General features: G+C 31.3%; 1 protein-coding gene across 7 annotated transcripts; it reads right to left on the bottom strand.

The window, feature by feature from the left end:
- Positions 1-726: 726 nt before the first annotated feature.
- On the bottom strand, positions 727-16,100 carry tipE (temperature-induced paralytic E). 7 transcript variants are annotated; one of them, XM_069505914.1, is made up of 4 exons: positions 15,859-16,100; positions 7,631-8,765; positions 6,942-6,989; positions 727-6,432 (listed from the first exon to the last, which is right to left on the bottom strand). In XM_069505914.1, exons 2-3 carry the CDS (start codon positions 8,590-8,592, stop codon positions 6,962-6,964), a joined length of 990 nt encoding a protein of 329 aa, XP_069362015.1. In that variant the 5' UTR covers positions 8,593-8,765; positions 15,859-16,100; the 3' UTR covers positions 727-6,432; positions 6,942-6,961. The 7 variants fall into 7 exon arrangements, with proteins under 7 accessions (XP_069362015.1, XP_069362017.1, XP_034835793.1 ...); XM_069505916.1 differs by having other exon boundaries at positions 7,631-8,735; XM_034979902.2 differs by having other exon boundaries at positions 15,881-16,100.
- Positions 16,101-17,713: the final 1,613 nt, after the last annotated feature.

Here is a 17,713-nt window from a genome sequence, read left to right as displayed (position 1 = left end):
AAACATCATGAAGAAACCTGCATGCCTGAGAGTTCTCCATAATGTTCTCGAAGGTGTGTGAAGTCTGCCAATCCGCACTGGGCGAGTGGCGTGGCTGACCATATCGCTGTTTATACACTGTAGTCTAAAGCCTACTAGAGAAATATCCTCCGTGGCCTAAACCCTTCTCATTTGGAGAGGACACTGTGCTCAGTAGTTCTTAGCCGACAATTGGTTGATCATTATCATCATGATCAACCTATTGTCGACTAAGAACTACTATGAACTACACCGAAAATATCTTTACTTTTTCAACACACATGCTTGCATAAAGTGGCTCTAATTTCACCGCAATTAGGCACATAATGACACCTATAATCAAACTGTGACTTTTTCATTGCTGTTATTCACAAGTGAGTTATAGAGTTTTTTATTTAATTTTATTGATTGAGTTGCTTTGTCCTTAGTTTCGAAACAAAAAAGATCGTGTTCAATAGTACAAATAAATTTTTAGTATTATTTTCTTCACAAGTGTGTTGAAAAACGTCGTATGCTGGATACACGTGTGTATTGATGATTACACAATTGTACCATAATGTAATATTAAGTTCGGGTTCGGGTCACGCAGTGCTATAAATAATTTGAAACAATCGATATCAATTAAAGATTTCTATCCAAATCGGTCTCTATTATTAAATTTAGAAGGCGGGCACGTGAAAAGGTCATCCATTAATAAATGAAACACAATTTCGAAGCCAATAAATGTAATATTTACTACTAACCTTCATTTATACTTTTATATACAAAACGGTCATAAGGCAACAGTTCCAAATGAATAAAAATGTGAGTATATATTATAATACATAATATTACGATGAACAATTACATTACACAAACGTATAGAAGTTTCGCTTTTAAGCGGAAACACTCACTTTGCATACGTGCATAAGTGAAAATCATGTTAATTATAATTTAATTTAATTAAAATAATAATATTAAAATATAGTATTATCATCGTACCTACTAGAGTAATAAAAATTAAATAAAAGTTAAAATTCATATTTCAATAAAATACCTAATATAGCACAGCACTAGATTCATAATAATAATAATAATATTATAATTTATATTATATAATTTGAAATTTTATACATTTTTTATGTTTTTAAACAAATTGAACTTTTATTACATTTAAAATATTTTTACTATTATAATGGTTGGTGGTGGGCATTAAAGTAATATAATATAATAATTAATTTTATTTTATTATTTATAAAATCGCACGTGTCAATATAATTTAAATATTTATTATACTCGATTCTGTTTTTACGCATAATAATTATTAACTCAAACGAATAATTCGTTGAAGTAGCTAATACTTTTTTAATAAATTAATATCTGATTAACAAAAAATGTAAAGTATTTAAATGTATCCGTAAGAAATAAATAAGTATTATCTAATTGTCACGTAGATTTTTTGTACAAGTGAAATAAAATATTAAAATAAAAATGTAGTGCGTTAAAATAAAAATTAATCCTTTTTAAGCATACTATACTTACATAAACTATAGTTTAAACACTATTAAGTGTAAGAAAAAAAAATTATTAATTATTGACGGACACTTTTAATGTTAAAATATATAAATAAACGTAACTCGGAATCATTTCATTCCTAAAATTATATATTTTGTGCCCTTCACCTTTTATTTACAATAATATTATATTAGCTACGGAATTGGTGTTATTACTAAAATAAAATCTAAAAGCTAGGTATATTATAATAAATTTAACAAATAAATAATAAAATATTTTGGGAGAATCCACTTTTAACTTGATTCACATTTAGTTTTTCACTAACGTAAATAAAAATTAAGTAAGTTAAATTATTTTTATACTCAAAAATATTTTTTTTATAAATAGCAAGAAATATAATAAATTCTAATAATAATTGTAAGTAAACTTTTGCAGCTAACAAATTATGATGTAATTTGTTAAATTTTATTGAAATATAAATTATTTCAGTTAGGTAGGTACATATATTTCAATTACAATAAGTCTAACTCATAGTCTTGCAATAAGCGTATTTTTGTAGATGCAGGTGTAAAGCGGACAGCAATAATGTTTATACAAGAAACATAGATAATAATGTTAAGCTTATGATTACGAAAGTATAAGTAAAAGTGATTTTAGAAAACCACTGGACAGATTTTTAGAGAAAAAAGTGTAAAGAGTGAATAGTGACCACAATTTTTGGCAGTGATGTGTCTCTAATTTAAATTTTCAAATAAAAATATTATTTCATACAATAATTGAATAGCTGTACAAGTGTGCTAAAATAAGACATACATTTGATAATTCTTTACGATTTTTGTAAATTGTATTTTAAGCTTTCGCAATTAATCAAAAAATATAATGAAACAAATATAAATTATAAAATATAGACAAAAATATATATAATAATTTACATATCTTAATGTGAATGTTATCTACATATTTGTCTGCCAAAGATAATTTAATTGAAATTAAAATAATTAAAAAATCCTATTATTATGTTTGTTTTGATGTAATATGTATTTTTTTTAACCGGAATGGATTTATCAGTCATTCTATTGTTTAAGTTTTGCGTTTTGCATTTTTTTGATTTTGTGGATACAGGTGCTATTTACTCTTTCACTCTATACATTTTATCACATTACATTCATAGCATTGAACAAAACATTAAAAAAAACATTTAATATATAAAAATAATAATTGAAAATATAATATTGTATATACATTTTACTAACGACATATACATTATACATACATAAATATTTTTTTAAATTTTATAATATTAATATTGCATTCTTATAAAACATATTAGTTAATCTAAGTAATATAATAAAACATTGTCTGAAAAAAAACCCATTGATTTCATTTTCATTTTTATCAAGCCTATTATTAGCAGGCTAACCATTTTCTTTATTTATTAATTTTCTTTTTTTTCATAAATAAATAATAATATCAACACACAAAAATTATCTTGTGTCACATACAAAAGTGTGGCGTATAAATTAATATTAAATTCTAAAGAAGTATTTAATTTGACTTAATTTCAGAATGATATAATATATAAATTGCTTTTCGATCACTAATTCTATTAAAAGCGGTACTTAACACAATTTAGGTACATTTACAATGTTATAAAGTGTGTCAACACGTATGAACTAAATTGTATAAAAATTTATAACATTATTTTGCACGATTGCGTTATTTAGTATATTATTCTCTCTGAGACATTTGATTAAATTATCATCTTTCCATGATTGTATAAATTATATAAAATAATTGTAGGGCGTGTAAAAATACTTTTTTAATTCGTCAGCTTATAACAGTTGGTGAATGAAATAGTTAGGTATTTACAGATTACTAACGTTTATGATTAAAATATGTTTAAGTTAAATAACTCATAATAAACAAATTATAAAAATAAATTTCGTATTGTAAGAAATCTTAGTATTTATGGAATTTACTATTTAAATGAATATAATATTAACATGAAATAATTTACGATCTTATGTCATTAATTTTAACTACGTTAATGTGTGCGTGGGTATTTTTGCAATAATCTAACTAATCTTAATATCTTTCCACAGTCTAAGCTTTTTTATTATTTTAGTATTAATTTACTTTATTCTTTAAAACACTAGAAATTTTTAATATAAAGAATCGAAGCTAAAAAAAATTGCAAAATTTTTAACAAAATACTTAAACGCTTTGTTTTATACAATCATAGCATTTTATAGGTAGGTTTAATCTTAAAATTAATGTTTTATGTTAAGTAAATATTAATACAAACTTTTCTTTAAACATAACATATTAATATTACTTAAAAGCATAGTAGCAAAGCTTTAGAAGTTTGACAAGAAAATAATATTTATTTATTTCGCAATGCCCTTAACCTAGTATAATGCAATATTCACAAGCCTTTTTATTATACATACATTAATTTATAAAAGATTCTTTTTCTAAAGTGTTCATAATATACAATCATACAAGCGATTGAAAAAACATTCCATCACACTTTGAAACTAATAAAAAATTGACATTTTTTAATGAATACTTGAATTCTTAACAAAATATGTAATTAAAATTAAGTAGGTACAAGTATTTATTAGGATGACAAAAATAAGCTAACAATAAAATTTCTAGTTTGTTTATTGCAGGGTATTTTGGAAATATCCGCATTCTCTCATTAATGAATTTATTTAAAAGGTAAACTATGTTATCAAATAATTAATGAATTTTAATTAATATTTAAGGTAAACTATGTTATCAAATAATTAATGATTTTTAATTAATATTTATGCAATTGGGTAATTTGTATATTATTATCCACTAATAAAAAACAGGTATTTTAAAATTTATCAGAATAAAATAAAATGTATTTTTTACATCGTTAGTGGTTAAAATAATATGATACACGCAACTATAAAATGCTTTGAAAGCAATAAATAAAATTATCAGCAGCTTTAAATATTGATTACTTTAAAATCTGTTCATAAATGCTTAAATATTTTGTGCTTTTTATAATATTATGGTTGAGCTTTGTAATCGACTTTCTTTTATTCATGGCTTTAAATATTGTTTCGTATCAATCACGATTGGTATAGTTACAAAATAAATAATCAAGGTAATTTTGAAAATTCAATAAGAACATTTTTCTATTTTAGTCTTTAATAAAGGTGACGGTCGGATGGCTATGGACATTATGTATCGATGAATTTTTAAAAAGTTTAGGCACGGGACGGAAGAATCGATACTGTCTACTGTTCGGCAGGGACGATAATAATTGTTCGAATTCCAACGACTTATTTTTAAATTAAAAATACCTAACCTTAACTATATAATATGATTTTCATATAACAACCGGAGGCAGTCGATATCAAAACATGCTCATTATTATTTTCAATTTGACAGATATTATTTAATAAAATGTTAAATAAAAAATTTAAAAATATTCTATTAAATTCCTAAAATTAATTTATAATTCCAAAATTAAAGTGAAAAAAGTAAATTGAATTAATCATAATATTATTTTGTGATTGGTTAAATCACAAGCAATTATTTTCTTTTTTAATATTATAATTTATACAAAACTCCGATCAATGTGTTTTCTAATTTTAACATACTATCACATAATATATTCAATAATAATATATACTTTTATATTATTAATGCATAATAAAAATATGAAGAATACTGAAAATATATAGAACCTGAGCAAAATAAATTAAGGCATTGTATTGAATCAGCTATACATATTCTATTTGCCTACTAACTTAAATGAATAAATGAAACTAATCTAAATATAATATCATGTTTGTTTTCAATATTAGTGATACATTTATTTTTCTTCATTCAATACATTTTGTCTATCACCTTTACATTCAATTCTTTGAAATAAAAACAGCAGGACTTGCAGTTTTTTGTTTAAAAATATACTTTCACATAATTTATTGATTATTGTAATATTATATTACTTTATCAGAACGCGTGCATATACAATATTAGCATGCGAGCGTTAGTCTTATGTTTACATTTATAGGAGATAAAATTCTTTTTTATATCTAATAATAATAATATATATCTAGATTTTCGTGACAACTTCTTTCTTGCAAAAATTTACATTTTTGAGCAATAATTCACCAAAGGGATTACAGCTTCATCGAAACATACAAATAACATGATGTATTATAATCTTATTAATTCAATCTTTACAAAATATGTAACCTTCCACAATACCTACATCTCAGTTATAAGAGTGGACGAATTCAATTTAGAATTTCAAAGGTAACAATTTTATCCACTATTTATAATATTTAATCATTTATCAAATTATTAAAACTTAAGCATACATTTACACAGATACTTTAATTTTGTAATGTTTGTTTAATACATATTATTATAAGTATAACATTTGCACTTTAAAAAAATGAAATATGTACACATAATATATTTTTAGTATATAGCGTGAATATAAAGTTGCTTATTATGACAGAACTTTTTGTAAAGGTTTAGGCACAAATACTAACAAATTAATCATGACAGGAAAAGCTTTGTTTCTAAGTAATTATATAGGCAATATTTAATAATCACAATATTAAGATAGCAAAGACACATCTTTTATAGCAATATAAATTTCATTCATCATCCAATTTATGAAATTATACAATCATAATATTTAAATATTTATTGTTGTCACGAAAATTCTATTAATATAATTTTTTTTCACAACGCTTTATAAAAATCTTTTTTTTTCGTAATTATCTTTTCTAAGTAATTTTTCACGACCATTTTGAAAGCAAAAAGCTTTTGTGACATCGAGCGAAACTTCTCAGAATTAATGTTCATTTTATTCACCTCATTTCGTGGTGCACTTTGTATCCAATGCCTCTTCAGGAGCCCTGTCATCTGAAATTAAATTTAAATTAATTACTATGTATTAAAAGGTAGGTTTCTTCTAAAAGAAATTACACGTCTCAATATTTTATTTTAAGAAATTAGTCACTATAAGTGGTCTTAAGTTCAAAAAATTAAATTTTGTATTTTTAGTGCAATTTAAGTTGATATGAACAAAATATACGTATATTATTTTAAGCAAAGCATTGAAAATTAAAATTCATTTTACTTCTTACTCAAACACAACATTACAACACTACAAGGCATGCTGTAAAATACTACAATATAAATTATATTACTATAAACATTATTACAGTAATACCTAATCACAATAATATGAAACTATAGTGAGTAAGCTATATCAATATTTTACATAATATATATTATTATAATATCATATTTACGAAGTTTATATTTAGTGTAGTCTTAAAAGGTGCAACATTCTGTGTACGTGTAAACATTTTGCTATGCAATAATGAACTCTTTGGTCATAGAGATAAAGCCATAGATTTCACACGTACCTCTGTGTATGACTTTTTCATTAGGCGTTCACGAAAGATGACTTGGTCCTGTCGAGTTGGAAAATTGTTATTTTAATTTTTTTTTAATATTATTATCAAAATGGTTATTTGATTTTTTATGTTAATTGTTCCCATATAGATAGAATGTGTAAATAATTGTAATAATGAAAACATGATAGGTACATTTATTATTTTATGTAATAAGAAATGTACGTTTTTAATTTATATGCCCACTTTTAGGATGAGACATTTTTGAAATTCTTGTAACTCAATAGGTTGTACAAAATTCGATAGACAAGAGGGGAATTTCAATTTCGTTGAAGTCTGAGTAACCTTGTGTTAAATACCTACTCAACATGCAAATTACACTAATAGACCTATATGAGAATACATTACTATTTAGAATCAAGATTGACAACAAATTAATCGAAAATCTAATAAAAACAAAATGGCTAATGCATAGATGTATATAATCACTTATGAACATAATATTGTAATTGAAAGTACGATTCAAGATTTGTAAACACAGTCGTTAGAAGTAGATGATGAATTTATAATAATAGATTAAATCACACAATTTTAGGATATATACTATCTTAAAGTAAATAAGGTATCTAGTTAAGAAACATACATCATACATGAATAAACAATCAAACCAAACCACGCAACAGAAAAAAAAGGTGCCTTACCCAGATAACGAGGCAGAGTTTGAAATTGCAGGGCTATTAGATTCAAAGCCTTCTTTAGGCTTCTCGTTGGCCAACTGCATTTTCAGTTGGTGACCGAAACACGCCAAATCTTCTCTGAATGTGTCCGACCCAGGGGTTGTCGGCTTGCCGTCGTCCCCTGTTGCCATCGCCTCTGCATCGCTCTGCAACGGAGCCTGCTCAGATTCCTCCTCCTGGTTATAAATCTTAAAATATGCGAATGTCAAATATATCACCGAAATAAAGAACGACGGTATCGGAATCGCCATCGCGTAAACTAAATTCAGCGTGTTCTGCCACATATCTAATTCTGTGATGACTAAACCGGGGTCTACTCGGCTGTAATAGCAGCTATAATTATTGCCGATGGGCTTGTATTTTCCGTAGAAAATTGTGCAATTAAGTATAGGTGGGTAACCGCACCCTTTTACGTTGGGGAATAATCTAGCACCAGTGAAATACCACTCTGAGTCATTCCCCTGCAATCCTGTAGGAATCGGCTCCGGCAGTTCTTGTTCCTCCATCTCTGGATAGTTCTTTTCTAGCGGCGATTCGTAGTTTTCGTAATCGTAGTTCCTCAAGGATCTTTCAGCTCTGATGAGCGTCTCGTATTCCGTAGCAGATATATTAGCTGCGTAGCCCAGCTTGTAGTTGACTCTTATTTGGGTGCACTCAAACAAATCCTTTGTACACCCTTCTCTGCAAGAGGCCCATGAGCAGTTACTGACTCCGAGTAGATGTTTGACTTGTGCTGTGACGCATAACGCTGCGACAGGATCGAATTGCATGAATATTGTGGTGAAGGCAGGCTCGATCACGAAGGGCACTAAGAAGAGGAACGCGAACAGACTGAAGGTAGCGAGAAGTACGAAGGTGGCTGTTGTGTAGAAGAGTAGTTTCTCGAGAAAAGTTGGGGGTATCGGCAGTTTTTCCTCGTCGGCCATGTTGGCGTGAGCTCGTTAGAAGCGACCATAGCGCTTGTTTCAGCTCGGCTGGGTCATTTCAAGCTGCGTCAGTCTTTGTGCACTAAGTGTTTAGTATTAAACATAGATTTGTCTTATTGTAGCTACTTATTTACATCTCTAAACTGTTTGTGGTTTCTTTGTAGAGGCTGGTTCTATGTATTCATAATTATTTTAATGAAGATCAAGGTAATGCATATTATACCTACCTACGTCGCAAACCTATAAAAATTTTAACTATTTAGTGCTAGCTGATTCGCCCCGGCTTCGATCGAGTGGAATCAGTAAAAATCGATGAGGGTGTGGCATTTCCAAAAATCACGCCATAAAGACCTACTTACAGTCCCAAGTATCTATAACCCCAGCAGTGGTTGTGAGTTGACAGATCACTCAGTCAGGACAAGACTATTTATATATACCTATCGCTTTAGTATAGGCAAAGAATTTGCAAGTACTACTACGAGTTTCGTGCTCTAATCTAATCTATAGATTTAGTAATGTGTCAATCTACAAATCCTTTAAAGCCTTTAAATTTAAAAAGAATTCATGTAGATGTGTTGTGCCAATAAACAAACGAAAACTTGGTAATTCAGAACAAAATCTGTCTGAACAAACGTCTGAACTCTGGACTGGACTGAAATGATTCAATGGTTTGTATTTTATCATCGAGGAAAGGAATATAAAATCAACACAATTTGACCTTACCATTTAAAAATACCTACTTATGCGGTAAGTAAAGAATAAAATTTACTAAACCCAATTATCTTACCGCCTAATTGTCGCTAGATTTAAATTTTCGCCTTTCTTGTAGCACTTTTCGTGTTTGGAAAGAAACGTAATTTTCCGTAAACTTTTACACAATGAAAAACTTACATCGCAGTTTGTTGCGGACTGATGCCTCTAACATAAAAGGAAGCCTGTGAAGATTTACTTTAACAACTAGCTGTTACGCGCGGCTTCGCCCGCGTTGATTTAGGTTTTTAAAAATCCCGTGGCAAGTTTTAATTTTCCAGGACAAAATTTTATTTTATTCGTTTATTTGTAATCAACAGCGTTACAGATAATATAATTTTACATAATGTTAGACTTAAAATAAGGCCAAACAGGATTACAATTTTGTTTAACAGATTACTTAAAAATAGTTATTAATTATTATAACAGTAGGTAGGTACGTTTGAAGAAACCAAATAATTTAAGCAAGCTTTACAATATAATAATATGAAATCAATATCAATTAACTAGTAAAAATACCTAGTAGGTGATTCACAACATATGCATGTGTGTGTGTATGTGTGAGTGCGTGTGTGTGTGTGTGTGTGTGTGTGTGGCTACAAAATGTAGCCTATCCATAGTAGCCCGGAGATGCAAGGATGACTTCATCACCTATCAAATTTCGTAAAAACATGATTTTTTAAAATCCCGTGGGATCACCACGAGTTAGGAATGCAATTCCGTACAGCATCAGGGCTGAGGAGTTGGGTCATCGAGTACAAAAAGTTTTTACTTGGTAAGTACCTCCAATATCAATTTTAAGCTTCTAAATCCCTTCCCCTCTAAGTCCCTAGGATTGAGGAGTTGGAATCCAATTTTTTTATGGAACAATGTCGCAAAGTTTACTTACCAATTTAAAAAAAAATACTCAAATCGGTTCAGAAATCCCGGAGATTTCGGTGTACTTATATGTATAAGTAGAAAAACAACTCATTTTTTGAAAGTCGGTTAAAAAAGTAGCCTATGTTACTCCCTGATTAATCCTCTACTTGTCTGTGAAAGTCCCGTCCCGTCCAATCGTTCCGAAGATATGTTTGAACGGGCTAACCGTTTAAACATACAGACACTTTTATTTATTAGTATAGATAGCAACAACCATACAACAAACAAAAATAACAACTCAAACTCATTAACTTTGTGACTTTGGCTGTTACTCAAATTGAAAATTTTCATTAGGGTATCATTTTACTAGATAGGTGTGTCAAAAGTGAGTTTTTTAGGGTTCCGTACCTCAAAAAGAAAAAAGGAACCCTCATAGGATCTCTCTGTCTGTCTGTCGTGTCTGTCAATAAAACCTATAGGATTACTTTCCGCTGACCTAGAATCATGAAATTCGGCAGATAGGTACAAGTACCTATAAGAAAAAATCCGAAAACCGTGTATTTGTGACTAAACACCAATTTTCAATATTTCTAACTTCATAACATAAACATACAAACTTCCCTACAACTTTCATCCCCTATCTTAGGGGCATGAATTTTCAAAAGTCGTTTCTAATAATTACCTACTGAACAAATTCGGGTGGTTCTCGAGATGTTGCCAATAGGAAATCCCAACGGGCATACGGCTACTATTTGCTTTGATATACAGGGTGTAACCAGAATGCTAGCAAAAACTTAGCGTTATTATTACACTACCTAAACACAATCCAATAACAATAACCATTTGCCTCATTTTGTACTTACTTTTAGTGATTTTTTGCAAAACTCGGGTCAAAGCCCCGCCTACGATGCCGCATTGACTCGCTTACTTACGCAAAGTTCGTTGACCTCTAGCGTCAGTCAGATGTTTTATTTGCAAGATATCGTAAACTTTTACAAAATATAGGATTTTTAGGGTTCCGTACCTCAAAAGGAAAAACGGAATCCTTATAGGATCACTTTGTTGTCTGTCTGTCTGTCTGTCTGTCGGTCTGTCGGTCTGTCAAGAAACCTACAGTGTACTTCCCATTGACCTAGAATCATGAAATTTGGCAGGTAGGTAGGTCTTATAGCTGACATTCGGGGAAAAATCTGAAAATCAGGAATTTGTGATTACATCACACAAAAAAAATTAAATTGTGGTCATGAACTAATAACTAGTATTTTCAATTTTCGAAGTAAGATAACTATATCAAGGGGGGTATCATATGAACGGTCTTCGCGTGTGCATTCTAAAACAGATTTTTATATATTTTTATGCATCAAATTTATTATCGTGCAAAATGTCGAAAAAATACGACTGTAGTACGGACCCTCTTTGCGCGAGCCTGACTCGCACTTGGCCGGTTTTTTGGTGGTAGGTATCATATTGCTAATCATATGTTCTATCACATGTCTTCGTTTATGCCAGCGTTCTGGTTACACCCTGTATTCTGTGATTCGCTGCTCTAGGTATGATAAACTATTAACTATGCATTAAGCAGGCCGCTACAATACCATGCCAGCATGCCGTCGCCGGTCTGTCTGCGTGAGAGAGGTATTCACGCTATTGATTCACTCGGAGACTTCCCTGGCGAGTGTTTCTGAACGCTTGGCATGCCATCATGCTACGGCCATCACATGCCAAGCGTTTAAAATATAGGTAAATAGGCATAGGTATCTACTCGTAATCCATACCTTTTTTTTTTTTAATATTACTAATATTCCCCTTTCCTCTCCAACTAAGCGTCAGGCTTGTGCTAGGAGTAGGTACGACAATAGTGCAACGGGCGGGGTTTGAACCGACGACCTTTCGGTTTTCAGTCCACTCCTTTACCGGTTGAGCTATTGAGGCTGCGAAAGTGTGTCTGTCTGTCTGTCTGGGATAAAAAGTAGTCAACCCCGCGATGTAATTGTATACCAAATTTAATCAAAATCGGTTAAACTGTTGAGTCGTGAAAAGCTAGCAGACAGACAGACAATGTAGTTAATCTATAAGGGTTCCTTTTTTCCTTTCGAGGTACGGAATCCTAAAAAACTAATTAAACGCTCAAAATACAAGAAGTCGCCGTTTACAACAATGATGCATACCTAAAACCACGCAACAAAAATTACGCGATTCCTAATGCCTACACCGGATAATCCGGTAATTTAGTTATTAGTACAATGAGTGTCAAGTGGCGGAATAGTGGTATGAAAACTTATAATGGCATAAGTACCTACAATAATAATAATAATAATGTTCTTTATTTCAGGCAAAATGTACCCATATTATTACAAAAGTCAATAAAATTATAAATAAAATAAAAATAATTAAAATCTACAATAAAAGTAATAACAAAAATAAGTACAATAATGTATTATTGTATAGTATTTCTATCATTATTTTCGATTCGCACTGCGATGCTGCGTCAACCAATACCGGTAGATGGCGACATCCAAGTGCTCACACATCGTCCGGAGAATCTCATTATTAGAGTGCCGTAGTCGCTCCCAAAAGGAAGCTATTTAGTTATTTTATCAGGAAATAAGCAGTACCTTGAAAAAAACATTTTGCGTCATCATTCCTCATACGCATGGATGGCTAAGGTTTGGAATACTCTTCCACGATAATATGTGTTTCCTACCAATTATAACCCGGGTATCTTTAAAACAAGAGTGAATAGGCATCTTCTATGTAAACGCGTCCCATCTTAGGCCACATCAGGTGTGATTGTGGTCAAGCGTTAGCCTATAATGAATTTAAAAAAATACCTAATGTAAAAAATTAAAATCACGACTGCTTTGTCAACAGTAGGGCGATTGTCTAAAACCTGCATCAATCATTATTACAATCTCAATTGTTCTGATTGGCTGAATTTGTGTGATTCTTGTTGCAACAATGCATTGTAGCCAATAGTGAGCGAGCATTAACCAATCAGAGATGATTGCGATCGTGACATTGTAGCTGTCAAACAACCGCGGTAGGGCCACGGGAAATAAGCAGTACCTTGAAAAAAACATTTTGCGTCATCATTCCTCATACGCATGGCTAAGGTTTGGAATACTCTTCCACGATATGTGTTTCCTACCAATTATAACCCGGGTTAAAACAAGAGTGAATAGGCATCTTCTAGGTAAACGCGTCCCATCTTAGGCCACATCAGGTGTGATTGTGGTCAAGCGTTTGCCTATAATGAATTTAAAAAAATACCTAATGTAAAAATTAAAATCACGACTGCTTTGTCAACAGTAAATGGTACTGACAAGACATTTGTCAACAACAAAGGCATTCCGAACCAGTGGTAGATGCATCCGACTATTCGTAAGTACTTAATGTAAAAGTTTATTCGAATAAAAAAGATTTTTATTTTTATTTTTAATCACGAAAACCATTTGACACAAAGTGTCAATTTTAATTCCCGATACGCTCGGTAGGGTGCTTCAAATCGGCGCAAAAATAGGTAGCTATTATTTTGTAAGGCACACCTCTTCCAGCGTACTTGTATTGTATATGACCATTTCAGTGGTTTTTAGCTTATTAAGTATGAAAAAATGTTGAAGGTCAGTTAGCTTGGCTAAACTAAGCCAGCTTAGCTCACGATGAGGCTTGCGATTAGCGGTTAAACGCCTTAGAAATGGCCTTAGAAATGGCCATAGACCAATTTAAGTTTTAAACAGTTAATGTTGCCATTACTAACTAACATAACAATCTCTGTGTCTATTATATTTATCTAGGTACTATTTATTGAAACCATGTTAATGACTGTCTTTGAATATAATTTTTCTCTTCTATTATTATTATAAAACTAGCTTATGCTTGCGACTTCGTCCGCGTGGAACCCCTGGAACACAAATTTCAACCCCTTATTTCAGCCCCGTAGGGGTTGAATTTTCAAAAATCTTTTCTTAGCGGATGCCTACGTCGTAATAACTATCTGCGTGCCAAATTTCAGCCCGATCCGTCCAGTAGTTTGAGCTGTGCGTTGATAGATCAGTCAGTCAGTGACCTTTTCCTTTTATATATTTAGAAATATGTGAAAGTGTGTCTGTCTGTATGTTATTTTTTCACGACCCATCCATTTTGATGGGCACATATAAGACTATCTATCTATCTATCTATCTATCTATCTATCTATCTATCTATATCTATCCATCTATCTATCTATCTATCTATCCATCTATCCATCTATCCATCTATCCATCTATCCATCTATCTATCTATCTATCTATATATTATATATATATCTATTTATCTATCGATCCATCTATCTATCTATCTATCTATCTATCTATCTATCTATCTATCTATCTATCTATCTATCGTCCTGATGAGATTAGATTTTTAAAAATCTAATCTCATCAGGACGAAATCGAGGGCATCACTACTTAATTAAATTAAAATCTAAATCAAATAAGAGAGTTAAAGAAACATTAAACTCAAAATGAAACTCATTATTAACAGTCATTACGTTCAACTCAGCTACCTCGAATCGCAAACTCAATTTCTATATAAAAAGGTCTTTGCGATAACTTTCAAAGGCGCGACAGAAAGCCTAGGTTGTTGACACGTAACCTAAAAGCTCATACATTAAGGCATTACATAACATAACCTAACCTTAAAACTAAATCTACTGACATCTATGATAGTAACATATTATAAAACTAGCTTATGCCCACGACTTTGTCTGCGTGGACTACACAAATTTCAATCCACTATTTCACCCCCTTAGGGATTGAATTTTTAAAAATCCTTTCTTAGCGGATGCCTACGACATAAAAGCTATCTGCATGCCAAATTTCAGCCCGATCCGTCCGGTAGTTTGAGCTGTGCGTTGTTATCTATCATCAGTCAGTCAGTTTTTCCTTTTATATTATTAAAGACTACCAACTAAGACAGTCTTGTCCTACCTTGTAGTGATTTCGCCTTCAATGAAGGAAAGCATAAACTACACCCAATTTGACAGAGAATGGATTCCATTATCTATAGGTAAAAGCGAAATACCACTCACACACTGACTGGCTGACTGACTGACTAATCACGAAATCTCAGGAACTATAAAGCCTTTAAACTTGAAATTCGCAAGGTAGGTTTCTTCTAGGACGTAGGTGTCAGCTAAGAAACGGTTTTGAAAAATTCCCCCCTAAGGGGACAGGAGGGGTCAAAGGTTGTGTGAAAATCCTATGTTTTTGAAGTTAGAGACGTGAAAATCGACATTTAGGTTACTAGTAATATTATAACGTAACATTGGTTAAAACTCCTTGACTGACGTCAGAACACCTGACACTTATCCTTATAATATTATATACGACGTTTATTTCGATTATCCTTAAAATACACCACGTTTTTTCAGGTACGTATGTGTAAAACTATGATTTTGATCACTAAACAGTACGACCTGTGTTATAATATCATTAATAGGACATTCTGTTATAAATAAAGGAATTATTATATTCAAAAGCTACGCAAAAACAATATAATCGTCGCCTCACGCGATTCGACATAATGCAGTCATGACCTAACAATTTCCCCATCTTCTCCAATTATTTACTATGTTAAAGTGTAGTGCACGTAAAACAAAGATTTGAAGTGACATACGGTGGGTAAAAATGGGACATACAAATGCTAGTGTATGTCGTAGACCAGAAATAGCTCGTAGGAACCAGCCTTCACAAAGCAATCCAGGTGAAACGTATTTCTGCCAACCACGCTGAAAGGAAATATTTCTTTGTTTGAACACTACAGTTGTTTAAACACTAGATCATTGTGTCCTTTAAAATCGTATTAATTGTCCCCTTTTTCGACCATCTGTTTTAGTACAGACGTCAGCGCGAAACCACGATTCGGTAACAACTGGGCGCAGGCTATATCGTAACCCTACTCTTTTGGCTCTTCAAAAATTTAATAAAACATTCCTTAAAAAAACATAATAATTAATTTATTTATTTTACATTCATTTAATAAATTAAACATGCCATTGCATTAAAAAATAAAATCGAATATCTATGAAATAAAATTCGAAACCAAAATCATTCCGTTCGAATTTTAAATTTGAAATCGCTTCGAATGTACAGAGGACGCTTGGCTTGAGGTATCGAATTTCAATTTCGGAATTCTTTCGAATTATTCGAACAATTACTTTAATTAAATCTTATTTATTAGGAAATTCCTATAAAAACATTCTCGGATTTGAATGCGCGCGTCGCTTCGCCGGGTCGATAGAGCCATGTCATGTACGCCGTTGTATGGCGGCAGACAGTCTTTCTTGTTTTACAAATTCTAAGACTAAAGTATTGTTGGATTAGTTCGCTACGCATATCAAAGAGAAATCGCTGCTGGGACAACACATTCCTTGAAAACGCCTCGAACGTTCGCAGATAATCAATTACATTATAATTAAGATTTTCGCAATAAAAAAATATTGCTGTTCGAAATTCGAAATGATTGATTCGACATGCTATTAAAATTAATAGACTTGTCAACAAGGAGGACACGTACCTACAGAATATTATGATGAAATTTGTATTGTTAAAAACGTTTTTTTTAAACGGATTTCATTTTTAATTCGTTGATAAGTTAGTCTTTGGCTCTGACTTGGTGGTAGGAGACAATCATGATGCAGTCAAAGATAGAAGCGGGCTAATCTGGAAGGAGTATGGCAGTTTTCTTATAACCGTATACCTAATCGGTTGCATCGTACCAGAATCCTATTAAATCTTAATAAATAGGGTGGTAATTGGGCCGAAGCCGCCCATACTGGATCAAAGCAAGCTTTAGAAATCATCAAAATTACCCTAACTAGTAATTAAACCCAGAGCTTATAAGATCGCTTACTACTCCCATACAAACGGTAGAGGCAAAAATATCAGTGGGCGGAAACCATTTTGAGGCACCAACCCCGCCAATCACAAACGAAACTATATTTTCTAATTGAATTTCGGGTGTTTTAAGACATTTTCGAACTGAATTTAAATGTTTTTTGAAAATATGTTTGTGATATTATGTTGGTGCATCAAAATGGCAACTCCACCTGAGATTTTGTGTCGGATTTTATTTTAGGCCTAGTAATAGGATCCCGTTTGCTTTGCACCCTTCGGGTACGGAACATAATGTACTAGAATATGGATTTTTAATCACATTACTGGGTAAAAAAACAGAACTGTTGTCAATTTTTATGAATTATATAGTTTAAGGCGACTTTTTGTATAAAGCATAACTTCAATCCAAAATTTGTATAAAAATAAACTACATAATATGTTCTTTAACAAATCAATTTCTATAGTTCTCGTAACAATCCATTTATTTGATCGAATGCGCTAATTGAAGAAGTTCAATTTGTTGGAATAGATAAAGTGTGGATTACAATTTCAATAAATCAATGCTTTGCTTTTTTATTTGGAAGCCAAAAGTACAGTTGGCGTGAAGCCAGTAATATGCATGCAACCCGAAGTTT

This window comes from Maniola hyperantus, chromosome 21 (assembly GCF_902806685.2).
Source record: "Maniola hyperantus chromosome 21, iAphHyp1.2, whole genome shotgun sequence".
NCBI classification, from domain to species: domain Eukaryota; kingdom Metazoa; phylum Arthropoda; class Insecta; order Lepidoptera; family Nymphalidae; genus Maniola; species Maniola hyperantus.
Note: the sequence above shows the minus strand (reverse complement) of the source record. Positions and strands in the feature narration are given on the sequence as shown.

What these genes read in the sequence shown, in the direction of transcription:
- tipE (XM_069505914.1), bottom strand. Translation starts at nt 8,592, where the DNA reads ATGGCCGACGAGGAAAAACTGCCGATACCCCCAACTTTTCTCGAGAAA. An exon ending in AACTCTGCCTCGTTATCTGG is followed by an intron (nt 6,990 to 7,630) that starts GTAAGGCACCTT and finishes CCAACTCGACAG; the next exon opens with GACCAAGTCATCTTTCGTGA.